Source organism: Neomonachus schauinslandi, chromosome 5, assembly GCF_002201575.2.
Source record: "Neomonachus schauinslandi chromosome 5, ASM220157v2, whole genome shotgun sequence".
In the NCBI taxonomy this organism is placed as follows: Eukaryota; Metazoa; Chordata; class Mammalia; order Carnivora; family Phocidae; genus Neomonachus; species Neomonachus schauinslandi.
Window position 1 is genome coordinate 89,272,674 of NC_058407.1, and position 26,704 is coordinate 89,299,377.

General features: G+C 37.2%; 1 protein-coding gene across 2 annotated transcripts in view; it reads left to right on the forward strand.

The window, feature by feature from the left end:
- Nucleotides 1-26,704, forward strand: part of EPS8 (epidermal growth factor receptor pathway substrate 8) — a 179,222-nt gene that overhangs the window by 149,664 nt on the left and 2,854 nt on the right. Inside the window, exons 15-20 of one of the 2 annotated variants that reach the window (XM_021690557.2) lie at nucleotides 4,086-4,216; nucleotides 7,502-7,610; nucleotides 8,450-8,593; nucleotides 17,700-17,913; nucleotides 24,875-25,055; nucleotides 26,184-26,313. In XM_021690557.2, the coding sequence (XP_021546232.1) occupies nucleotides 4,086-4,216; nucleotides 7,502-7,610; nucleotides 8,450-8,593; nucleotides 17,700-17,913; nucleotides 24,875-25,055; nucleotides 26,184-26,313 (909 nt within the window). The remainder of the gene's footprint in view (nucleotides 1-4,085; nucleotides 4,217-7,501; nucleotides 7,611-8,449; nucleotides 8,594-17,699; nucleotides 17,914-24,874; nucleotides 25,056-26,183; nucleotides 26,314-26,704) is intronic. The other variant, XM_044915452.1, reaches the window with a different exon arrangement.

Here is a 26,704-nt window from a genome sequence, read left to right on the forward strand (position 1 = left end):
AAGGAATCAGATGAATGAGGTCTAGTTTGGAGAAGAAACAGTAAATGATGACTAGATCTTCCTTGAAGTCCAGTTCATTTCCTTTATTTAATTCCATAGATTAATTTTCTCAGAGTGCTGTGGGTATTTATAATATGGCAAACATGATATGAAGGAATGATTAACAAACCAGAGTAAATCTTCACTTTTGAGGAAAAACACATAAATTAATTTTTTAAAAATCAGTCCCTTGGACAGTAACCATAATATAGAAGATTGGTTAAATTTTGAAACTTCAGAAATAAAGCAAATACACTGCTTTGAAGACATATATTTTTTTCTAATGTAATTGTTTTTTCCTCTGGCGCATCGAAGGGTAGAGTCTCTAACTGCTGTCCCTTCTAAGTGATTAAGACAGTGACCTCAGAGCCTTTGCATTGGTTGGCAGTCCCTCTCCAGACCTCAGCAGTGTGGATTTTATAGTTCAGACCTCAGCACTGTGGATTTCCTTTACTCATAAAGGGCAACTTTTTTAGAGGAAAAAAGATGTAATTGAACATGAAATTATGACACACTTGTTGCTATAGTTACAGCCGACTATTTTCAAATCACAGAAATTTCTAGCTTACAGTCTTTGTATCTTAAATAAGAAAATAGATCCACTTAATGTATTGCCTCAGAAATTCACTTTCGTGGGTTCTTTTTCAAAAACTTGCATATTTAAAGAGAGAGTCATGTGTTCTGGGCTTCCAGTGTAAAAGTTGTCTACTCTCATGGAAGAAGTAATTTTAAAGGAAGAATTATTGAGAATCTTTCCTTGTGATGAGTTATCACTTTCCTGTTGTAAACTGTTTTCCATTTTATGGCTTACGTACTTATCCAGAGGTGTAAAAAAATGAAATGAAAAGGACCTGCTAGCTGTTTTAGGGGATTTTTATGCCTTAAGGTTTTGTTGGAAAAGAGGCCAACTAATGGTGATTTAAAATGCATAAAAAATGCAATCATCCCCAGAAGAGGAACTTTATTATACTTTATTGGTACTAAAATAAATACACTCAGGACAAGACTTGGATGATTCAGGATCTGGTGGTTTTGTGTAGAATCGAAAGGCTTGGGTGACGTGGGGTGTCAAACATGGGTGGCAATACTCAACTTTTTTACTTCCTCTGAACCAGCAGCAGCCCTAAACAAGCTTGTGTAGTCATCACAGGTAGACATACGTCATCATTTCTCTCCTCCCTTGCAATATTTCTAGTCACTCTCAGGACCCAGTGATCTCATGCTGACTGACCTCACTCGGTTCTGTTCAGAGTTAGCCAAAGGTGAGGGTGATTCTAACACCCTCTTTAGAAAACATTGCCTAATCATCTAGTGCCTCTCCTCTCAACTAGGAAATGATAAACTGAATTAATTAAGCTACTTATTTGTCTTTTTTAAAAGGATTTTATTTATTTATTTGAGAGAGAGAAAGTGAGCACAAGCGGGGGTGGGTGGAGCGGCAGAGGGAGAGGGAGAAGCAGACTCCCCGCTGAGCAGGGGGCCCGATGTGGGGCTCGATCCCAGGACCCTGGGACCATGACCTGAGCCAAAGGCAGACGCCCAACAGACTGAGCCACCCAGGCGCCCCCTTATTTGTCATTTTTAATTTCAGCTTTATTGAGGTATAATTGACAAAATCATAAGATATTTAAGGTGTTCATCTGGTGATTTGATACGCATTGCAAGAGGATCCCCCCCCCAATCTAGTTAATTAGCACATTGACACATCTGTCACCTCACATATTTATCTTTTTTTCTTTTGGTGAGAACATTGAAGTTCTATTAGCAAATTGTAATTATACAATACAGTGTTATCAGCTGTACTCACCATGTTTTACATTAGATCCTCAGACCTTATTCATTTATAGCTGAAAGTTTGTACCCTTTTACCAACTTCTTCTGATTTCCCCCAGCTCTTGGCAACCACTTTTCTACTCTGTTTCTATGAGTTCAACTTTTTTTTCTTTTTTGGATTTCACATGTGAGTGATACCATGCAGTATTGTTCTTTTCCTCTTTGGCTTATTTCACTTAGCAGAATGCTTTCAGAGTCCATCTGTGTTGTTGCAAATAACAAGATTGCTTTTTTCTCATAGCTGAATAATATTCCGTTGTATATTTATACCATATCTTTACCCATTCATATGTTGATGGGCACTTATCTTGTTTCCGTATTGTGAACAAGGCTGCAGTGAACATGGAGATGCAGATATCTCTTCAAGATCCTAATTTCATTTCTTTTACTATTATACCCAGTAGCAGGACTGCTGAATAGTATGGTAGTTCTATTTCTAATTTTTTGGGGAACCTCCATACTGTTTTCTTTTTTTTTAAGATTTTATGCATTTATTTTGAGAGAGCTTGTGTGAGCTGGGTGTTGGGGACAGAAGCAGACAGAGAGAATCCCAAGGAGACTCCCTGCTGAGCACAGAGCGGGACACAGGCTCAATCTCATGACGAGGAGATCATGACCTGAGCTGAAATCAAGAGTTGGACGCTTAACCGACTGAGTCCCCCAGGCAATCTCCTCCATACAGTTTTCCATAGCAGCTGCACCAATTTACATTCCTACCAACAGTGTACGAGGGTTTCCTTTTTTTCCCACATCCTCACCAACCCTTGTTATCTCTTGTCTTTTTGATGATAGCCATCCCAACAGGTGTGAGGTGACAACTCATTGTGATTTTGATTTACATTTCCTTGATGATTAGTGATGTTGAGCACCTTTTCATGTACCCGTTGGCCATTTGTATGTCTTCTCTGGAAAGATGGCTATTCAGTTGCTTTGCCCATTTTTTAACTGGGTGGATTTTTTGTTTGTTTGTTTGTTTTTTCCTCTTGAGCTATATGAGTTCTTCATATATTTTGGATTTTTAGTCCTTATCAGATATATGATTTGCAAATATTTTCTCCCATTTTATAGTTGCCTTTTCATTTTGTTGATGATTTAAGCTAAGGTATTTAAATGGTGAAAACTGTTTCTTTGCATTTGTGTGTTAAGCATATTCTAAAGGAGTAATATAGTGTGGGTATTTTGACATCCACACTAGTCCATTGGAGAAACCTCACCTACACCATCTGTGTTTAAACATATCCCTACTCCTGCCAACTCTGTCATTAGGATGAACTATAGTAAACATGTGTCTAAGACTTTTCTAAAACATTTCCAGTTTCAAATATTTTGCCCTAATGAGTTCATAAGCAATTTAAATAGCCAAGGACTTCCAGTACTTCATGGTCTATTGTGCCTCCTCCATACTTGATTACATATAAGGAAACAGCATAAAATCTTTACATGAATGAGTTTTTTTTTGTTTTTTTGTTTTGTCTCTGTTTCTTATTTTCCCCATAGCTTTGAAACCATGTGCTCACTGGGGCCCGTAGACCTCAGTTCCCCCTCCTGGTAGCACCCAGTGGGCTCATGTTGGAATTGGGTAACTACAAAAAAGAATTACTTTAGCATTGTCTTATCCTGTATTGATTGTCAAGATTAATGTGTTTCTGTCTTTCTGTATTTCCTTCTGTCTTTCTGTATTTCCCTCAACAGTAAATCTGATAATAGTAGCTGCCATTTTTTAAAAAATAAAAAAAATAGGGTCTGTGTATCTTTAAAAAATGAAATGTAGTGTAATTTTAATGCAGGGTTTAGGTGATTTTCATGTGGTATTATTTACTTTGCTAGAGTGGTAAGGGTCTGTTCCTTAAACACAGAGAGCAAGGGGGAAGAGTTTTATTGTTGTTTTTAAACCAGTTTTATTTTATGTAAGCCATTAAAGTCTACCTACTACCAAAATCACTTATTACTGAAATTCCTGAGGAAAGAATTTATTGCTTGTATACCCACTTATTTTCAGAATTACAATTTAGCTTTGGTACTAATGACTTTTCCTGTTATAAATAGGTCTTTGACCAAAATATATCACCCCCTTTTCATAACTTGTTAATAATGGTCAAACACTTGAAATTGAGAAACTGATCACAATATGGTGGAAGGTTTTGTTGACTGATATTAGTGGTCATTCCAATAGCCTTAGCGACTCTTTAATCTCTCTTCCCTCTGTCTTTCAGCAGTCCAGTGTATCAGAGTATCCTCCAGCTGATGGGTATGCATTCAATAACATGTACACAAGAGGGCCCCATCTGGACCAAGGGGAAGCGGTTGTGGCTTTTAAGCCAACTCCTAATCGCCACGTAGATAGGTAACATTTCACGGGCACCACTTGGAGAGCTGCGGATAACTGTCTCTGATTTAGTGCAAATAGAGGTCCCGGTGTCTGCATTGTTCACTACTTCTTTAAACTTTCCATCTGTTAATTGTTTCAGTTGTTCCTTTATAGAATTGGCTTTGATAAACAAAGCCTCTATTCTATAATTCTTACTGGAAAACCTCCAGCCTATAACTCTAATTTAGCGCAAATGCCTTTGGATGACTTTCCCTTTTCAAAAAGATGCTCTGACAAAATCTGAATTAAGAAAGAAGAATTGTTTTTGAAACTCTCCATTAGTTTATACCAGATGGTCTCTAAGGATCTTTCTAGCTCTGTAACTTTTAAAGGAAACAATTTCCATCATTCTCTCCCCCAACAAAAACAAATCTTCCTTTAGATAGACCTATTTCTAAGTATAAACTAAATATTTAGAAGGAGTCAGTGCCTTATTTGCCATTTATGCCATTTCATCTTATTATATTGTATTTTTACTTTCCAGTTTTATATTTCGTTTATTTTCCCATAGTTTCACTCTTGAAAAAAATTCAGTGTGGGCAAAGATGGAGAATTGAGATGGAGGAGAAATAAAGGCACTGGAGTAGGTTCACCTCTTCAGTCTTGTTTACCAGCCTCAGCTAATGAGGTTGACATTGTGGCCAACCCGTCTACAAAAGAGAAAGAACAGGAAGTGAAAAAAATATATATGGGAGAATGGTCATTCAGATGAAGTGGGGTAGAGAACTTGCCCTGCTACCTTCCTACCTCAAAGCCTCACTCACCATGAATGTTGCATTCCCTTTCCTTCTTCTCATTATACCTTTTTCTTAATAGAATCTAAAGAAGATGGGATTTAAAATGTTTGATTTTTGTTAGGAATGATAACGGAGGTAGTACTTAAGTAACTGGTGTGGAAATTTTACAGATATTACCCTAAGGACACCAGTAACATATTAGATTGAGTATAAAGTCAGCAATGAATAATACATTTTAAAAATGCCAACATATGAAGGAAGTTTTAATTATAGATTCAATTTTTAGTAGATAATACATGAAAATTATTATTATTATTTTTAAAGATTTTATTTATTTATTTGACAGAGAGAGACACAGCGAGAGAGGGAACACAAGCAGAGGGAGTGGGAGAGGGAGAAGCAGGCTTCCCGCTGAGCAGGGAGCCCGATGCAGGGCTCGAACCCAGTACCCTGGGATCATGACCTGAGCCGAAGGCAGATGCTTATCGACTGAGCCACCCAGGCGCCCCGAAAATTATTTTTGAAGTTTAAAAATTATTTCATTGAAATTCTTCTTGACTAACTTACTACTCATCCTAATATTTTCCTTTTCTTCTTTGGAATTTGCTTTTATAATTATTTTTATTACCCTAAACTCTGTTACATCCCTGGAATGCAGTAAACGCCATGCGAAGTATAGGCATTCTTCAGTGAAACTTACCATGCCATTAGGTAAACCACCTGTTGAATTTAGAGCCCTCACCTTTGAGGGATTATAGTTTACTGGTATCCAAAAGCAGTTTGTGTTTTAGAGTTGTCTCCAATCATTGCAGACTCCACGTCAGCTCTCTATCAAGTGCATATTTATTACTCCAAAGCCGTACATTTTGATACATTATAGATCTCTTAAGAAACTTTCATGTATCTGAAAAATTACAAAGTATGATTTTCAGATTGATTACTGTGGTCAGTATCATAGCTAAATTTAATCTGTAGTGGACAAGAAATTGTAAACCATGAAGATTTGTAGATTCTAAAGCACTTTACAAAGTGCATGCTGGGCAGTCACCTCTGAGACACTCAAGATAACAAAGACTTCAAGAACTACAGCAAACTTTTCTTTTTAACTTGCTGGTTCAGATACACAGTGGCAGAGAGTTATTCTATCTTTTGTTATAGTGTACTCAACTCTCTATTATTAATAGTGATTGTTTTCTAGATCACGGAAGGGGGGAACTTGAGGGGAAGGAAGAAAGGACACTGAAATTACTGCTTTTCTGACTTTTGAAGTGGTTGAACTTCCCCCCCCCCCCACAAATGAAATCTAAGTAGAATGTAAACATATAAACTAGGGAATAGGGGTGGGAAGCCCATGGAACAGTTTTTAAATTATTATTACTATACAATAATTATTTGGCTATAATGTTACTTTTCTCACTTTTTCTTATTTTTTAATATATCAAAAATGGCCAATTGGTAGCATAGCTTAGGGGCCATTTTTTTCATTGTCCCTCATCTCTTCTGGAGTTGCTAAGAGATTGCAGATTACCTGTGATGACATGATACATTGTGTCCACAATTATAATGCTGGCCCTGCTGTGATTCCAGAGGACCCTGGTGGGCCACTTGACAGGGAATGATGAACAAACATCTTTAGTTCCTTTCTGCTTTTTCTCTTGTAGAAATGAGTAAGGAAATGTGGAAAGGTAAATGAAGGAGAAGAGGGAGTAAAATTAATAAGAAACAGTTAAAGTTATTTTATTACTGAAATGAATAAACTATTATCAGTACATTGTTGATATACCAAGTTTTATTGTATTATATATAGAAGTATTTTTAAAATTATGTTAAATCTATTAATGGTCATTCAATGATTAAAAGGAAGTATTTGGTTCTTTGAGAAAGTTTTGTTTTTAAAAAAACAGGACTCTTGGACCTGTTCTTACTATTAAAATAAGTTTATAGGGAATTAACTAATTAGGAAGTGTTATTAGTCTTGTACGTAATCTACACCTTCCCTTGCAATTTAGGAACTGGACAGAGCTTTCATTGTCAATAAAAATTGACAGTCATAATTTTTTAATATGAATTAAAGACATCGCTTGAATTAGTGAAATAAACATATAATTTAAGTTACCACCATGGAAATTATCTTCATTCTCCTTTAGTTTTATAAAAAATGCTAATACTGATCTTTGTCCCAGTTCTTCCATGGTGGAGATGCTAATTGACAAAGCAATATCCCAGTATATTTAATGGACAAAGAACTCATAGATTTGTGTTCTAGATTTGGCTTAGTACCCACTAACCTTGTGATTTTGCATTATTTATTTTTGCCCTAGCCATAGTTTGCTCATTTTAATAGTGAGAACTCCAAAGTTTTTTTTTTAGTTCTCATATTCTATGTAATGTGATAAGCTAAACTACTCTTGAAATAATTTGTCAGAATGTTTTCTGGTAGGAATTAGCTTGCCTTAATGTTTTACTTCTATTTTTAGCCTTTAGGAAGAGCTAGCTGAATGATAATTTCTTTTTCTTTTTATAGAAATTATGATCCACTCAAAGCACAACCCAAGAAATATGCCAAATCCAAGTATGACTTTGTGGCAAGGAACAGCAGTGAGCTCTCAGTTCTAAAGGATGATATTTTAGAGGTAATAGAATTTTACCTTTTTTATACTCTTAATAAAATGGATTTATTGTATTCCTCTTTTGGTATATATCTAAACCTTCCTCAAAGAAATGCGGAGGTCAAGAAATTATTCTTCGGTGTTATTTTATTTTGTCAAGGATAAAAGTGTATTATAGATGCTTATATCTATTTAGGAGGGGGAGCTGCTTTATCTTATGTTTTTGTTTGTTGGGTTTTTCTGGGGGAGGGGGTGGAGGACAGAGGTTGGATTTCTTGGCTTACTTTGTCCTCTTTCTTCTTCTGGGCTTTATGCATTTTGTAACCAAGGCTAGTTATGTAGATGCATCATAATATTTTAATAAGAACACTTTTTTTTCTTCCTGTCCTAGCACCCTCGCACAAATATACCATCAGCGAGTAAGCTAATGATTCTGGGAATAATCTGCCATGACTCCCAAATCTCTTTCTTAGGTCATAACGGAGAGCTCATCTTCTTTGATAAATAATGTAGGATAGTGACAATGGTTTTTGTGGAAAGTAATGGTTTTCATACTGTCCCTTCCTATTCAGGTCATCTTAGTCATCTATAAGTACTTCAGATAATGCAAATAGTTCAACATTCTTGGCAGGTAATGAGGGCCTCAGGTATATTCATGATAGTGGTGGTTCCATACCTGTCCTATACTAGTGATTATAATTATTAGTGTAACTCCTGGGAATCATTCAACGCACAGTATGTTGATAGTAAGCCAGTTTATTAAAAGTGAAAAGAGTTTCTTGGTCTAAGGAATGAAAATTGAATTTCTTTCATAGATTGGTTTTGGTATGGAATGATGCCTTTATCTTTTTGTGTGATGACAGATCCTTGATGATAGAAAGCAGTGGTGGAAAGTTCGAAATGCAAGTGGAGACTCTGGATTTGTGCCAAATAACATTTTGGATATTGTGAGACCTCCAGAATCAGGATTAGGGCGTGCTGATCCACCTTACACGCATACCATACAGGTATTTATGACTTTTTACCAAAATTTAACTTTTACAAACTTTCATATTCATCACTTTTCAATGGTATTTAAATACCTTTTGTGTATTAATCATTTTGAGACTTCATTTGTTGTACAATTTGTATAGTTTTTTTCCTAGGGTAATTGAAGGGCAATGGTGAAAGATACAGGGAAGAATATGTTTTTTCTGATTTATTTCTTCAGAAAATTGCTCACACTGTTTACCAGCAAGTGACTGTTTCTCTGAATGCTATTTTTTTCCCATCCTACAATGCTCCTGACATGTGGAGAAGCAGTATTTCTGCCTCTTTACTCTTGCCCAGAGCCTTCCTATCCAGTGGCTTCCTCTGGATAGAGGGTGGCACTGTGACAGCTGGGGTGTCCAGCAGCTCATCTTCTCCATCTTTTGCCCTCATTCTCTTAAATGTTCCGCCACTGACTAACCTTGAACTTGCACTCTTCTCACCTTACACTAACCCATGAGTATTTAGTTGGACTATAATATTTTTCCTGTCTTGATTTTATGATTAACATACACTTATAATATAGGGTAGATAGGTCAGGCTCTCTCTCCTTGGTCATAAGTAAGTTTTGAGTGATATGCCACATTTTCAGGACTTTGGTGACCCTGGGTATCTCATTCATCCTATCATCTGAACTCACTCATTATTAAACCCTTGGGATTTTTGACCTGTGACAGAATCTCTAGAGTCTGGTCTGCTAGCAGAGGCAGAATGGAGGGAAAATCTCAGGTGTAGCCTGTGAACCTATGGTGGCTTCTATATCGGGCCCCCAGGAAGAATTATTTTAATTTTCAGAATCTTGAGCAAAAGATCACAGCTGATGTTGTGCCATAAATTTGAGTAGAAGCTACATAGAATAAATATGCTGTGAAATAGTTAATTTTCATGCCAGGTCTAGGCTTAGTAAGATACAGATTGTCCAAACCTAGAATTGTGATCATACTCTGCCACTGCCATGACCATTCATTTAGTTATTTTTGGCTCCTCATGGCGTTCAAGTTGAGTACAGGTCCTGTACTTATTTAGAGTGACCTTTGGCCTTATGAGAATCCAAGAGTCAAGCAAACTTAAAGAATTCGTGTCCAATTTATGCATCTTGATGACCTAAAGTGATGGCAGTGGAATTCTGTTTGCTCTGCTTGTTTTGTCTGGTCTGATGTGCATATGTATTATGTACTTAATTTATGTTCATCATTTGTCATTAGCTGTTGATGCCAAAGAAGGAGTTTGAGTTATTCAAGGTATGGTCTGCTCTATTTCCTGTGGATTTTTGAAGTGAATTTTCTCACTTAGTCTGAATACCTTTTTCTTTCTTAACTTCTTTTCTGATTTTGAGATGTAGTTACTTGACATAACATAGGCTCCTGCCTGGTTTATAAATGCCAGTTCTTTACATTCTTTCCTGTAGAGATTTAGACCAAATGCCTTAAGCAGTGTTAAAGAGTATATGCTTGAAATATATGCCTAAAACGGTGATAGAGTATATACCCTTTGAACTTATGGAATGTTTTTAGCAATTACCTTGTGAGAAGCTATAAGAAACACTGTTCACAAAGGTTATCCCTGGATGCTGCGTATGATCAGGAGCCAAGAGTTTATACTTTAGAGTTAAAAACAATTACTCAAGTTTGTGTGTGGGGTGTGTGTGTGTGTGTGTGTGTGTGCACAGTTGCTAGGAATAAGCAAATCCAATACAATACCTAAAACTTGTAAATAATATCAATTCTAAGTATTTTCTCCCACCTGAGATTTCCTAATGAATTTAACCTCTTTTACCTTTGCCTATTTATGTGCAGTCTTGTCTTTATCTTCAATTCTGACTCTTGGCCTGAGCCATCAGTTGATGTTTCTGTTTAATGGTTGCTTCTGTTTAAAACTGAAGTAAAACTATTAATCCATATCCTAGGTAAGGAGAGTACTTTTTGAGAGCATAAAAATCTATCCCTCTTTTCTTGAACAGAGCCTCATCTTATATTTTTGTCAACTTTGGCACAACCAAGAAATTTTTTAAGTGCTCACAAGTTTCAGGAGTTTGTTTTGCTACTTTATGTAAATAGAAATGTGTGGGTATTGCCTGCTTGGGCTGTTTCCTTTTAAACTTTTCAACACTATCTGACTGTCTTCTAAAAATTTCTGGATGCAACTCTGAATACATAATGCATGTGGAAACATTATAGAAGCTGTGTGTGTGTGTGTGTGTGTGTGTTTAGGTTAAGAGCCCTACTTTAAAAGATTTTATTAAAAGCAGTTTATTTTTTAACAGCTCCTGAAAACTTTGGGCTGAGCTCAACAAAACCACCAAAATCTTGTAAAATTTTAATAAGTAGGCTTGACAATCTGCTAACTGGCATAAATCCTACTCTAAAAGAATTCCTCTTCTCAAAGCATTTGTAACAAACACACACACAGTGACTAGATAAAGTAAGCTGGAAAAGAAGAGCATCCTTGGAAATATATGCCAGCCACTTTTTACCTGTAATAACAGCGTTAGCAGTTATTTATCTAAAATGTCTAAAATATCTAAAGAAATATCTAAATCTTTATCTAAAATATCTAAAGAAAACTCTGTAGCTTATTTTGAGATGATAATTAAAGGTACCCCCATATTTATGTAGATTCCAGTGATCCTTAGAGAACTCCACTGGATTACAGACAAACCAACAGGCAATTCTGTGTCTTATTCATCTCTTCATTCATTCACCTCCCAAATATTTATTGAGTGCCAGGATCTTGCATTTGATGAAAAGGAAGGAGGACAGAAAGCCTAGCATTGAGCAGATCCTCCAAAAAAGCCTGCAACCCATCTGCCACGACTTTGCTCCTTTGTGCTTGGAGTATGACGAGCGGTGACCCTCTCTCTCCTCAGAAATGGATGACATACTTTTTCCCTGGTATCTTCTCTTCATTGAGATAAAAATTTTGAAGGAATTTAAGGAAACTACTTCTTGCAAAAACATTTTAGATCCCTGTACTGTGCTGCAGAAAGATCTGTGGTGCCGAATTGCTTCAGATCCCTTCACGTGCACAGATAGCAACAGTATTACCTCCCAAGTAGCAAGTCCCAGTGGTCAGTGCTCACGCTGTGGGCCAGGCATTGCTTAAGGACTTCACAAATATTCAGTTCCCACAACAAATCTGACGAAGTTAGGCACATTTTATATATGAAGAAACTGAGGTATGGGAAAGTAAGTCACCCATAGTTACATAGCTGCTTGAAGCCAGGATTGGGAACCCAGAACTCTGGATTCAGAGCCCATGGGGAATCGGGCTTAGAAAAGAGTGTTTTCTCATTTTGTATTTACATATGGTTTTCACTACATGAATGCTTCAGGGACATTTTCTCAAAATAGTTTTACCATGCATTGTCCTGTGATAAAAGTTAATCGGATAGTTAACCATCCTCAGAATGGGATTTCTGCCTTACCCATCAGTTCCTTGGATTTCATCAATTCTTTCATTTTTTTTCATCGTTTAGGAAAACAATCCAAGTTACATAATTTACTTAGAAAGTAGACATTTCGTGAATGGTCGGAATAAGGGAATTAGCTGTAAACTGTTCCATGTAGCACCTATAAGTCACCAGTGTTTTGAAAATGCACAGAGTTGTGACTCTTCCTTTTTCATACCCCCGTGTTTCCTGTGAGGACTAATGGCGGTCCCTGGGCAGGGGTGGGGGTGGGGCAGCACTTGTCTGTTCACACACTTGGGGTTAGAGATTCTCTTCTGACAGCAGGGATGCTAGTACCTGCAACAGAAGTTAATAGGTGTGGAATTGCCACCTGATGTCCCTGAGAGTCTAGGTTATTTAATATCCTCACATTTGGAGTGATTTTTAACAGTTCTGTAAAGACTGCCATTCCCACCGAATGTGTTTCCCCCATGGGTTCCACAAAATTTTAAAAATAAAAGGGAGGGAGGTAATGAAGAATTTATGAAAGATATGGAACACTAAAAAAGATTTAGCGAAATCACAGGGAAAAGGAAGTAGGTGCTTACGAGAGATTATGGAGAAATGAAGAAAAAATGACATACGTGTTGATAAAAATTTTGTTGTTGAGCATTCTAGGACTTTGTTGTATTTTAGCTGGGCAACAGATGGATATCCAGGGTGCTTTCTCCCCATCTGGAATCTACTTGCCGCGTAAAGTTTCCTGATATTTCCTTTGACTTGATTCCCAGACCTCTGGCACTGTGACTCTTCATCTACTCGCATTACCTTCTTGCCCATATAGATTCTCTTGCTGTATGAGAGCAGAAACTGAACCCTCCCTGCTATTATTTCTGGTGTACTCAAAGGCTTGACTAAAGTCTTTCATTTATTATTATTAAGTCTATGTGCTTATTATTATTATAGATACTCTTATTCTACCAAGGTGCAAATAATTATGATTATTTGGTCACTACGGTCCCGTGAATTAAACAGAAAGTTTCCTGTCTTCTCTGTTTCCTAGCAAGAGATACTGTGATAGTACGGAAAAAGCCCCAATCTAGATATTGATAGTCCAGGATTCTAGTCCTGGTTCTGTCACTAACGAGCTGTGTGATCTTAAAGAAAGCGTTTTATTTTTCTGTGCTCCAGTTTGCTCAGCTGTGAAATGGAGGGGGTTGTCAACTTTCATGATCTCCACACTCCAGTCTAGATATAAACATTTGGTATTTTTCTCTATGCATGTTTAAATAGCCCTAGATTAGAAAGGGAAATATTTCCTCTGGGTGACTTTTAAACCCCTAGTGGTACTAATTTCACCCCATGTTATGAATGCTGTTTTTCAAGCTCAGTCCCGATATTCAGATACTGCTAGATAGACAGTGACCATTTTACTAAAGATGTTTTCATATTCATTCCAGCAGACCAACTTCCTGATAATATTCAGTTCTTTAAAATGTGTTTTTTAAAATTAATCTCCGAACATTCTATTCATCTATTAATTAGAGGCATGGTTTTTAGATAAGCATGCTTACTTTTTACTTTGTCTTATGTGTTGACATTTTCCCAAGTATTTCATGTAATAATTTGAATAGTCTTCTCCCTCCCTCTCTGTTGCGTGCTCTCTCTCTCTGTCTATATATATATATATATACCTATTATGTAGATATAGATGACCACATATGATTACTATTTATATATAGTAATGACTGCCCAACATGCACATGTGCAGAATTATAAAATTTTGTTTGTTTACACTGCTTACAAGTTTAAACCTAAAGCTCACTAAATGATACATATTTCCTTTTGTAAAGTCAGCTTTTAAAGAGGGATTAGCCTTATATTTAATCTGCTCTAATTGTATTCTTTATAAGTTGTGAGAATAAGATGAACCTATCTTAATATTTTAAAAACACAGTACACTAACGTACAAATAGTTACTGAAATACTCTATACTCTTTATACTGTAGCATGATTCTATATAATTAGTTTCCATGGCTAGATAAGAATGATGGAAACTAATTATGTATTTACAAGCACCTTCACTGGTTGATTGGTGGGCAGGTAATTTTACTGTAAAAAAACTAATTTGCGCACGTGTTCTGATATTTGATGTGAATTGTAATTGATATTATTTTAGTTCCATCTCCTGTGTTAACTTTCTCATTTGATTTGATTTGCTCCATTTTCCTAATAGCAATTACTTGGCGAGCTGTCAGAGGTAACCCACATTTGTTCCCTCATGGCACTTCTCTCTAATAACATTTTTTGGATTCAGTTTCTGGACTTAACACCCTCCAAATGTTCCAGCTGTGCCTTTTTTTTTTTTTCCCCACTGCAGAGTTACAAAGAAACCAAATTTAGAGGAAAAATGTGTAGGTTAAATTTTTAAGAACAGTTCCATTTCAATGGCTTTGTTGGGCTTGCTTGCGTAACTTCCCCTCTGAAGCAGTATCTTGCATGAATCAGGAGCTTATCTCTAAATAACTTTCTTTAATCCTAGGAGAATTTCAGCTTTAATGGCTAAAGAAAAGTGACTCATTCTGCCTTAATTATCAGTAAGAAAGTAGATTTGCCATGGGGTCTAGTAATTCTGACTCCTTTCAGAGAAACAGAAGACAGAGAGAAAGAGATTTTGTTTTAAACAGAATTTTAAATATATTTCTGGAAGATAAAAGGCAAGAGTTAAGAGGGCGACAGTCCCTGTACAGAAGTTGGTCCACATCAAGGTGACCAGTCATGTTGGCTTGCTCAAGGACATGGGACTTTCAGTGCTAATACCGGGAAAGTCCTGGGCAAACCAAGAAGAGTTTGGTCAAGATTTGGGGGGGGGCGGGACTTAGAGCTTCAGCACTTGGTTCAAGAGAAGAAAATTCAGTGTAGTTCTGCTTACCAGACTTCCCATATATTGAGGAGCCATCGATTTGGATCTACCTCCAACCAAAAATAACCAAGGGACAAATAATGAAAGGAGGAGCAGTAAGTGGGTGGTAGGTAAAGGGGAGTGAAGGAGATTGGAAGGGACATAGAAAAGTGATTTCAAGAGTCAGTACTGATCCTCTGGTTCCTCCGCACCAAGAATGACGAATCAGTTTCCACAGAAAAGCTGCCTTGGTTGCTGTTTCAGGGCAGGTTCAATGATTTGAACACTTTCCCCCCTTTTCATTCCATGGATTGGAAACATAAGGCAGGAAGAAAGGACCAAGAAAAGGGGAAAATATGCAAGTAAATTCATGACAAGTTTTCATATGGTTTCTTTTTAATCAAATATGTATGTTTTAAGCCTCTTAGTCTGTTAGGTTATATAGATAAAGTTGCATGATACAGCAACACCAGATGAATGAGATGAGGCACAAGAGTTGGTGAGTCTGTCTTCAGGCTCAGTGGTGACAGTCACACAGCATATCCCATTTTTCGCAGTATTATTTGATGGATAGCAAAACACTAGCTGCTCTTGTTTTTATGAAAGCAGGAAATTTGAATCATATCTTGGAGTGCAGGGCTGATAACATTTTCTGTTTGTTTAAGCTTTAAAAACAGTAATTTAAACTGACACTTTTGAGATCTTAATGTGGGAATTCACTAACCCTTTATGAAATTATATGCAAAGGATATTCTTGTCAGGGGAACATTGCATATACATTAATCAGATGACTTTGGTGTGTGCTAAGTATACCATTTTGGTGATATTTGCTGTATTTTGGTTGCTTTTAAATATCTTATTGGCCCAAATATAGGCATGTTGTTTTATGGGAAATAATAATAATAAAAGTCTATTATTGAATATATTAGGAATGTTTTTAGGCCTCCAGTGCCGAGAGGGTCAGCAGTCTCTGTTTCTGTCCCATCTAACTTCATGGAGAGCTCTTAGCAATCTTACCCTCTATTTCTTCCCTGCCTCTTCCCCTTTCTGTCCTCTCTCCAATATCTACATCTCTCCAATATCTAGCAGCATTACAAACCCTTCTTTCACTTCTATTTTCATGTCTGCTTTATACCCTTCCCGCTTCCTTCACCCACTGGCAGGTGAGTGGTAGTTTTTAAAGAAACAGCAGAGAAGAACCAGGGTTTCTTCCCACACCGGTTTCCACAGGTGTTACTCATTTGCTGTGAAGGCAACTATATGATGATGGTGTGATTTTTGGTTGTTTTGTTTTGTTTTGTTTTTGAGTAATTTAATTTTAAAATGGTGTGCGTGTTGTGTATTTTTATGTTTTTCATCTCTGTGGAAATTGGGGAGGCTTCTTCTAAAATCGATGTCACCTTATATTTGGGCCAATTTAGGAATTAAAAGTAAATACTGTTCTAACCAAAGGACCAGATTACCAAAAGGCCTGCTAATTTTGAATTTTGGCATAATTAAAATTGTGCCAGTGTAGTATCTAAACTTTACCTAAATTATAAATCATTGTTCTGTATCTTTGATTCTACCAAAAAACACCCAAAACAAAAAACAACCAAAAACTGCCTTTTGAGAATTTGGAACTTATTATAATGCAATTATCTATCAGTTAAAATTATTTTGTTTAAAGTTTTAACTCTTCTGTGGAGTTTAATAGGGAATATACAAAAAATACGGTTTTCTAATAGCCTAACGAACATGATTTAAAAATTACTGAAAGTTATTGTGTATTTTAACACATGCACCTTTCTAAATAGAAATTCCCACATGGACTTCTTTAAATACATGTTTTCAAGTAGCAGTCACGAACATTTAAAGACCATACCATTACCTTCACCACCACCTACCCCACAGCATTCCTATTGAACAAGGAAAGTTTCTGATTTTTATAAGTTAACATCAAGATGATGGCAGAAAGTGTTATGAGTTGAAAAAATTAATAGCATTTAAAAATTACTTATTTATTTTATTTTATTTTATTTTATTTTTAAAGATTTTATTTATTTATTTGAGAGAGAGAGAATGAGAGACAGAGAGCACGAGAGGGAGGAAGGTCGGAGGGAGAAGCAGACTCCCCACTGAGCAGGGAGCCCGATGCGGGACTCAATCCCGGGACTCCAGGATCATGACCCGAGCCGAAGGCAGTCGCTTAACCAACTGAGCCACCCAGGCGCCCCTAAAAATTACTTACTTATTTTAAAACATAGTCCTTTTATCTACTGAAATATTACCCTTTTTCTTAACAAACTGCGTGGAAACAGCATAATTAAACATTATTTAATCTAGCATACTTTAAAACGAAGGAGTAAATAATGCTTTATGTTATTGATATTTAAACTTCCAGTGCAATTAGAGGTTAATATTGATGGAAATTATAAAATAATCAGAAATCTTTTGACTTACCCTGGTCTTGTGTGATTCCAAGTTCAAATTTTATTTTTATTTTTTTACATTTATTACTGTTCAAATTTTATTTTTATTTTTTTACATTTATTACTGTTTTTAATACTACTATTTGCTATTGGTATGTCTTTTTGACCTCTTTACATTTTGAGTTTGAGCAAATATGTGGACTATTTAAAAGGTGATTTTTAATGATCATTGTATCATATAAGATTGGAGGCGTGGATTTGTTATGGATTTGCAGGTAAGTTTACAAATAAATAGCCAACAATGTCCTGTCAAGTATGCACTATTTTCCTAGCCTAGGTTTTATATTTTTGCAATTTCAAATTAGTTATTTGTCTTTTTATAGAAACAAAGGATGGAGTATGGTCCCAGACCAGCTGATACTCCCTCTGCCCCATCACCTCCTCCAACACCAGCTCCTGTTCCTGTCCCGCTTCCTCCTTCTACCCCAGCACCTGTTTCTGTGCCAAAGGTCCCGGCAAATGTAACCCGTCAGAACAGCAGCTCTGGTGACAGTATTGTGCGAGATAACCAGAAACACAAACAACTTCCCATGGACCGTAAGTTTCCCAGGGAGGCAACAATGTGCAGTTTCTTCTGTGAATTAAAAGCACTGCTAAGTGAAATACTGTTAGTTCTACTGGTATTAAACATTATGAAATATAAATAGTGGTCCTTTGTACTTGCACAGTACTTCGTAGATGGCAAAGACTTTCATCTAGTTGCTTGTCCTTCAAGTAATGCTAAGAAACAGGAAGTTCTCTCCACTCTCTGTTTTATTGTGTATACTTCTGCGCATATTCCAATATATTGTGGTGGTTGAATGTAGACTCTGGAGCCAGGCATACTTGAGTTTGTAGAGTGAAACACCGTTTGTGGACATTGACTTTCAACAATTTGATAATCCTCCCTCTACTTCAGTGTCTGAAAAGTGAGGGAAAATAATGGCATCTTTTTCGTAGGATGATTGTGAGAATTTAATGAGGTATAATACATAGAAATCATTTAGATCAGTCATTCTCACCCGGAGATGGTTATACCGCCTTCCCGCAGGGAACATTCGCTATTGTCTGCAGGAATGTTTTGATCACAGTTGGGTGGATGCTACTGGCATCTAACAGGTAGAAGCCAGGGATATTTAGCAACATCCTACAATGAACAGATCGGTCCCCCACGACAGAATTATCTGGTCCAAAATGTCAATGATGCCGAGGTTGAAAAACTCTGGTTTTGACCAATATGACACAGAATGAGCAGTCCAAATATTTGCTGCTCTCATCATCAGTATGATCATCATAATTTTCCTGCTCCTCTTCCTCATATTTGCGACACACACACACCCACACTCGCTTAACACAATCAACCTGCCAATACCAGTTTCAAATTTGCCCTCCAAATTCAGATTTTATTTGATTTAGATTTCATATGTTCATAAAATTAACTTTGATTTGTTATATGAGTGATCTCTGTGAAAACCAGATTTAAAAAGCTTAAAAGAAAAGACACTGTGGCAAACTTTGGATTATCCTTGTTTGTACTGTTGAACAGCAGTGTAGAAAATTGGAAATTTGAAGGTAATTCTAAGATAATTTTTCTTATTATTTAATATTCAAATTATGTTTGTATATATATTATAAAATGACTTTGCTTTACCTATACTGGACATGTAAAAATTCTTAGAAAACTAGAGCCAGGAAGATATTTCTTCAATATGTGTGTATGCACATGAACGTGTGTGTATGCATATGTATAAAGGATGTCTTTCGTTCTTTCAGTGTGGCTTCTCCTAGGGCTCAGTTCTGGGTTCTTCCCTCCATATAAACATACTTTTACTGTAAGTGACCAGTCTATTTCCATTTCTTTTAATATTGTCCATATTGTTGGAGAAGGAATGACTCCCAAATTTGTCTTCGTATCAGATCTCATCTCTGCCATTCAAATATAAGTATTGAACTATTAACTTTATTTTTTTTAAAGGTTTATTTTTTTATTTTAGAGAGAGGAGGGGAAGGGGCAGAAGGAGAGGGAGAGAGAGAATCTCCAGCAGACTCCCCTCTGAGCACAGAGCCTGAGGTGGGGCTCGATCTCAGGACCCTGAGATCATGACCTGAGCTGAACCCAAGAGTCGACTGCTCAACCCACTGAGCCAGCCAGGCCCCCCTGAATTATTAATTTTAAAGCTGAGATTCCTTGATTAGATTCAAAACTAAATTACCAAATCTTTTACTTCCATTTTCATCTGACATTTTTCTTATCTCAATAAACCATAGCTACATCTGTTCAGTTGCGGACATTCTTGATAAATTTTAAGAAATTTTAAAAGAAGGTATGTATATTACTGTTTAGTTGTTCTAGAAATTCTGGCTAAATGCAATAAGCATTAGCCTACTTTAATAAGTTACTTTCTTCCCCGAAGTAGAGCTGATTTACCACCTTCTTATCCATATCCCAGCCTTACCAAAAAGTAATGGAAAAGTTAAGCTTTAGAGAAATGATTAACTGTGCAGCAAAACAACTGTGTGTGTGAGAATGTGTAAGTGTGTAGAAGTATGATATGCTACTAAATTTTCTTAAATGTTTGTGTATTTTTTTAAAAGATGCTTTTATTTTTTTCAAAGACACTTAAAAACATAGTTTTGAGATGAGAAAGTTCTGTAAATATTTTTATTGATTTCCCTAAGGAAAATTTCCCTCTCAGAAAGGACTGTTCTTTTTTTCATTTTTACCACAAGTTTATAACATTTCCCTTCTTTGATATGTCAGCACAGTAATCTTTGACACTGTGGTACTCTTTCCAGGCCTAGATCAGAGTTCATAGGCATCTAGTCCCCATTTGGAACAATCTGTGGGTCGGGACAGTTTGTTCTTTGTCCTAGTCTAAGAAACTAAGAATAACCTAATGGGAAAGAGGCATAGTTTGAATACTTTAAAGATAGAGACCTCTCCTGATAATTGTGACTCATCATTTTTGAATCTGTTTTTCATAAGTAAAAGGGTGACATTGGTATATAAAATATATACATCTCTCCCCAAATTAACATCTCTACTTGTTTCTTTGTAATAATAAATAAAATAATAATAAGAGTTTACATTTACCTACACAAAGTTCCCTTTTAAAGATATCTAAAAGATATCTAAAGATAGTTTCATATTAAATAAATGTATTTCTTTTTATAAAACACTTATTTTCACGATAGCTTTTTTCTGAGCACGTTTTTGGAGAACAGTTTTTCTGAATGAACGTGGGGGCTTCTCAACAGTCTTTTAGAACCAGATAGACATATTTAAATGTATATTTGTCAATAGCCAGATTTCTCTTTAAAAAAAAGCCTTTTCTGTTTCCTACATTCTCTGCTTACTGCCTAGATTTCTGATGAAAATAAAATGGAAGGAACTAGAAAGTGAATACTCACTCAAAAAAAAGTTACCAAATAGTCCTAAACAAGGAAAAAAGTCAACATGCCTGTTTTTTAAAATGTAGCAGGTAGCAAGAGTGAGACAGGGACAATTCTTTTGCCTATTCAAACTGGCTGCTTGGAGCCAGGGGTCATATAAGCTATTCAAATTGGTTTATCGCAGGATTCAAAAAGGTTCTCCTCTTATCACTTTTGAAGATACCAGTGCTTCAGGTATTTTGCATTTCTTCTACTTCCTTTGAAATGTTAGTCCTTTTATTTGGGTTTAATCTTTTGTAATCAGAAGTGTTAATTTCAGAAAGAGGTGTAAAGTCAGGCTGCTTTGTTACTGTGTGCTGGACCATTGCAAATGGAATCCAGAAGCCAGGAGCACAGCAGACAGAAGAGGATTTTGTGCTCTGTGGAAGGTTATGCTGTGGACTAGAGATGATCATGCAGAGGCTAAGTTAATTTAAGAGAAGAAAATAAATCTTTTAGTGTGGTGATACTTTTTCCCTTTTACTCCTTTAAGACATACTCGTATTCTGTGTGGCAGTTTGATGCAGTGAATTAAAAAAGCTAACTAGTGGAGTGCATGTGTGCACTTAAATGAACCAGTCAGCATTGTTCCCTCTCACCCTCTCTAGCCCCCTCAGTCTTCCTCCCTGTCGCCCTTCATTTCTCCTGTTTCTGTCTTTTGACTTCTCCAGAAGGTTTCCTGAATACCTAGGCATTAAAAAATTAGACTGAAAGAACACTATTTGGTTATTTCACATTTTCATTTACTTCCTAAAGACATCAAACGCTTTATGAAATATTCTCCCTGAGGAAGGAAGGATGGAAGGAAGGAAGTTTAGAAGGAAGGAAGGAAGGAGGGAAGGAGAGAAGGAAGGAGAAAAGGAAAAGAAAAAAAGACAAAAAAGATCATGAAAGAGTAGTCACAAAAAGCTCCCTTAGTGGCCAGGTCATTGCCACTTGCCAAGTTAATTAGTTAACTGAATTACTCTATCAGTTCTCTACTTAATCCTTGAAGATTATATATAAATAATGTATCTATGTATATATGTGTGCATATATATATAGTAAATAAATTATGTATGTCATTGTATATAATGTAGTGTGTCTGTGTATATATATATGTATGTTTTTAAGTACACAAGTACATTTTTCTCTTTCCATACATTAATTTCTTCCCCATTTTTCTCATAAAGATATGTGCCTATACACATCTTTCCCATGAGCATAAAATGGGTTGGGGAGAGGGATAATGTATAAGTTAATCAAAGGTAGTTTCAATGACTTTGATCATAAAGCAGCCATGAGCGGAAAGTCAGGAAATCCAGTTCTAACTAAATTTTGCTTATTAATACTGTGATTTCGACAGATCATTTCTCCTCTTGTGGCCTCCATTCTCTTAGCTGTTTCTTTTAGGGGTTTGTATATGATGCTTTTCAAAGTCTCTCTCACTGAAAAAGTCAGCAGAATGCCTTAGTCATTCCTTTATTCGGTGAGTATTTATTGAATCCCTACCCTGTTCTCGGTATTTCAGGGAAAGCAAACAAAGCAGGCACAAACCCGTTTTTCTCTTCAGGGATATATTTTGATGAAAGGAGATAGATAAGTAAATGATTGAGTTGATAGGGAATATTGTAAGTGGTTTTGGAGAACAATAAAGCCATGTGGATAGGAAGTGCTGTTGGGGAGGGGGTTGCAGTTTTAAATACGGAAAATCTAAAGGAGGGGAAGACTGAGCCAAGTGGATTCGTGGGGGGAAAGCATTCTAGGCAGAGGCCCTTAATTTTGAAGAGCACCAAGGAAGCCATTATGAGCTAGAGCAGAGGGCTCTGAGAGCAGTAGAGTTACCTCAGAAAGTGGTCATCTGAGGCCTTTTACTGGGAGTACTTTGTATTACTTGGAAAGGTTTAGAGCAGGAGAGTTGCAGTATCTGACATACATTTTAAAAAGATCACGTTAGCTGTTCTGTTGAAAACAGAAAGAAGAGCAAGGGCTGCCGTGGTCAAGAGTAGAAGGAAGGCAACCTGTGAATAGGCCGGTGGCTCAGACTGAGCTAGTCACAGAAAAAATGGAGTAAGTGGTTGGATTTTTGGTATATTTTGGTGATAGGACTAACAGAGTTTGCTGATAGATTGGACGTAGTAGAGAACAAAGGGGAGTCTAGCAGAGCTCTGTGGCATTTTGCCAGAGGAACTGAAGAAATGGAATTACCATTAACCAAGTTGTGAAGTATAGCCTAAAAGCAAGCTTTAGGAAGAAAAGTGGTTCAGATTTGGACACGTTCTATTTGAGCTATCTAATAGACATCCAAATGAATATATCAAGTAGACGGTTGGCTTATATGGGTCTAGAGTTCTGAGGAAGAGTCTGGACTGGAGAAATAATTTTGGGAGTCATCAGCTTTTTTTTTTTTTTTAATAATTTTTTTTTAAATGTTTTATTTATTTATTCATGAAAGTCAGAGAGAGAGAGGCAGGGCAGAGGGAGAAGCAGGCTCCCCGCCTAGCAGGGAGCCCGATGCAGTACTCGATCCCAGAACCCTGGGATCATGACCTGAGCCGAGGGCAGACGCTTAACCATCTGAGCCACCCAGGCGCCCCGGGAGTCATCAGCTTTTAAATGGCACAGTGATCATTAATGGAGTGAGTGCAGGCAGAGGAGAGGTCCAAGGATTGTGCCCTGGGGTGCTTCAACATTACTTACTGGGGGGAGGAGAAGAATCAGAAAAGGATACTGAGGAGAAGCCAGTGAGACGGGAAGAAAATCAGGTGAGTATGGTGTCCTAGAGGCCACAGGAAGAAGGCGTTTTAAGGAATGATCACCTTCTTTGTATGTTGCCGGTAGATTAAATAAGACAGTGACTGGGAACTGACCATTGTGGTTTAGCAAAATGTAGTGGAGGGATGGGACCCGAAGCCTATTTTTTAGCCATGAATTCAAGAGAAAATTGGAGAACAAGAATGGGAGTCATCTAGTATAGACAGCTTTTCATGGAATTTTACAAAACGGGGAGCAGAGAAATGGGCAATATCTGGGAGGGACATGTGGTCAAGAAAGGGCTTAAACGGGAGGGGAACAATAACAAAATGATAGTTTTGTCTGCTGATGAAATGATTCAGTAAAAGAGGAAGATGGATACCCTAGATAAGTAGAGGAGAAATTATTGTTGAAGTATTTAAATAGGCAGAGGACGTGGGATCTAGTGCGCATGTAGGGGCGTGGGCCTTAGGAGTGTGGGAGCAGTTGATCCATAATGTAGTAGGGAGGGAGGGAGTAGGGAAGGGGAAGGGAAGAAAGGAAGAAAGGAAGAGAAAGAAGGCAGAGTGCCTGGGGAAGGTGCTGGTAGGTGAGGAAAACCGCTGAGGGAACTTATGGAGGTTTTCTTCTAACTTCTTTATTTTATTTGACATTAGGAAAGTGAGGTCATCAGGGTGAGAATTGGGGAATGAATCTTGGAGGTTTGCAGAGAAAGAAGAGAGTAAATACCTGTCTAACATTGGGCAGCTATTTGGTCTAGGGCAGATTCTCAACCTGAGCCTTGTTGACACGGGGCTGGGTAATTCTATGTAGTAGGAGACTGACGTGTACATTGTAGAATGTTTTGTGCAGCCCAGGCCTCTACCCATGGCCTGATAGTTGCATCCTTTCTCCTCCTCCTCTCTAATTGTGCCATCCAAAATTGTCTCCAGCCATTGGCAGATGTTCCCAGGGTCAGAATTTCCCCCACTTGAGACCATGGACCTAAGGAAATGCAGTATGATTGTCAGTAAACAACAGCCTGGTTGAGGTTCATATTCATGAATTTAACATGAGATCATTCAGCATTGTTGTGTTACATTCACTGTGCAGGTGCAGGCACAGAATAAGCAGAAAGTTCGATTTAACAAGGGTTGGAGTTTTGCCAAGTGAATACAATGAAGAGGGAGAAGAGCCAAGGAGTGGTTTTAATAATTGATCATGGAATTTGTCCTGGGTGAGGATCAAAGTGAGGAAAGATGATAGGAACACTAGAAGTCCTTTTCATGTCAAAGGATTTGGGGCATTGGGGTTCTAGAGAGAGGGACATGTGTTAGGGGTTTTCAAAAATAACCTACTCCGTATTGGTGTGCAGGAAGGAAATCTCAGATGGAGGAAGTCCAGGATGAGCTCATCCACAGACTGACCATTGGCCGGAGTGCCGCCCAGAAGAAGTTCCACGTGCCACGGCAGAACGTGCCAGTTGTCAATATCACTTATGACTCCACACCAGAAGATGTGAAGACATGGTTACAGTCGAAGGGGTTCAGCCCTGTGTAAGTCTCTCTGGGAATACTTTGCATTTCTGTGTGTAATATATACCTTATTTTCAGTTTGGTCGCTAAGATGTCACAAATGACTCTTTAAAAATTTGGGGCCAGACTGCATTTATTCCATGCTCAGGAAATAACTGTAGATATTTATAGCTAAAAAAAAAAAATTGGAAGAAGAAGTAACTATAATTTGGTGCTACTTTGTTTTCTAGTTGATAATCAGACTGCTTATCCGTGGTCCCTTAAACAAACTGTCAGTGGTTTTGAGGTGGTAGCTTTCTTTCGCCCTCATCTGGTTACACAGGGTAGGACTAAGGTGTTAGCTGGACTCCCCAGACCTTAGAGGGTATATATATAGTGGAATGTTCTGCTGCCGGATATAGATTCTCAGCCAAATAAAAAATAGATAAATTACCTATCATAGATTATAACCTAATAGAGCTTTTCCCTTAGTAAACCCATGGCAACAATTCATCTACAATCTAAAAATTTGAAAATATTTTATGTGTATTTGATACAAGGAACTATTTCAATAGTACATATTTAAGAGAATTTTATAAACTCATATACCCACATGACTGGAAAATGAGATACATTGGTTAGTCAGTTGCCTGGTTACTAGAAAGTTATCTGTTCCCCCTATGAAACACCATATTTCAGGGAATTGGTACTCAGCAGTAATGATACTAAATACAGTTGGCTCCTTTTTGATACCTTATAATCATCTTCTATAGCCTCAGGGTCGTCATCATGAAAGTCCCTCTTGTCACTGCCTTGAATAAGCACTGTAGTACCATTTTACAAGAGTTTCATTGTATGGAACACTTAGAAAAGAGAGGTTATGGCATATATATATATATGCATATATTTATTTATTTATTTATTTATTTATTGAGAGAAAGAGAAAGAACATGAGCTGGAGGGGGGTTGGCAGAGGGAGAGGGAGAGAGAGAATCCCAGGCAGGCTCAGTGCCCAGTGCGGAGCCGGACGCCGGGCTCAATCCCATGACCCCAAGATCATGACCCGAGCCGAAATCAAGAATGGGACACTTAAATAACTGAGCCACCTAGGTACCCCTATCTAGATAATATTTTTAATATATTTCTCTTTCTTTCTTCATGTTTTTTCAGGACTGTCAATAGTCTTGGAGTATTAAACGGTGCACAACTTTTCTCTCTCAACAAAGAGGAACTGAGGACAGTCTGCCCTGAAGGGTCCAGAGTCTTTAGCCAAATCACTGTACAAAAAGCTGCATTAGAGGTATGACTTGTCAACCTAAGTTGGTGTTTGTCTGCATTAATCAGGAGTGTGGACTGTGAATTGAAAGCTCTGAAATCAACTGTTTATGTCCATAATGGTCAATTTCCCTTTCATACAGAGCTGAATTAAATTTGACTCTACTTTTATAATTGATTACTGGAGACCATCAGTGACCATTTGCAGGGAGATTAATTTATCATAAATGCTCCTCTAACATGAAGCTTGGAACATATGCTTTTGGACATTTAATGAAAAGCCTAATGTTCTCATTTTATATGCATTAACTACTTCTGTAGGAATTTAAATTTTGACACAATAATGGACATTCACTTCCTGAGTGAGTAAATGCCTTAAGAGGCCAGAACTCTTTTGCCTGTTCTTAACCAATTGA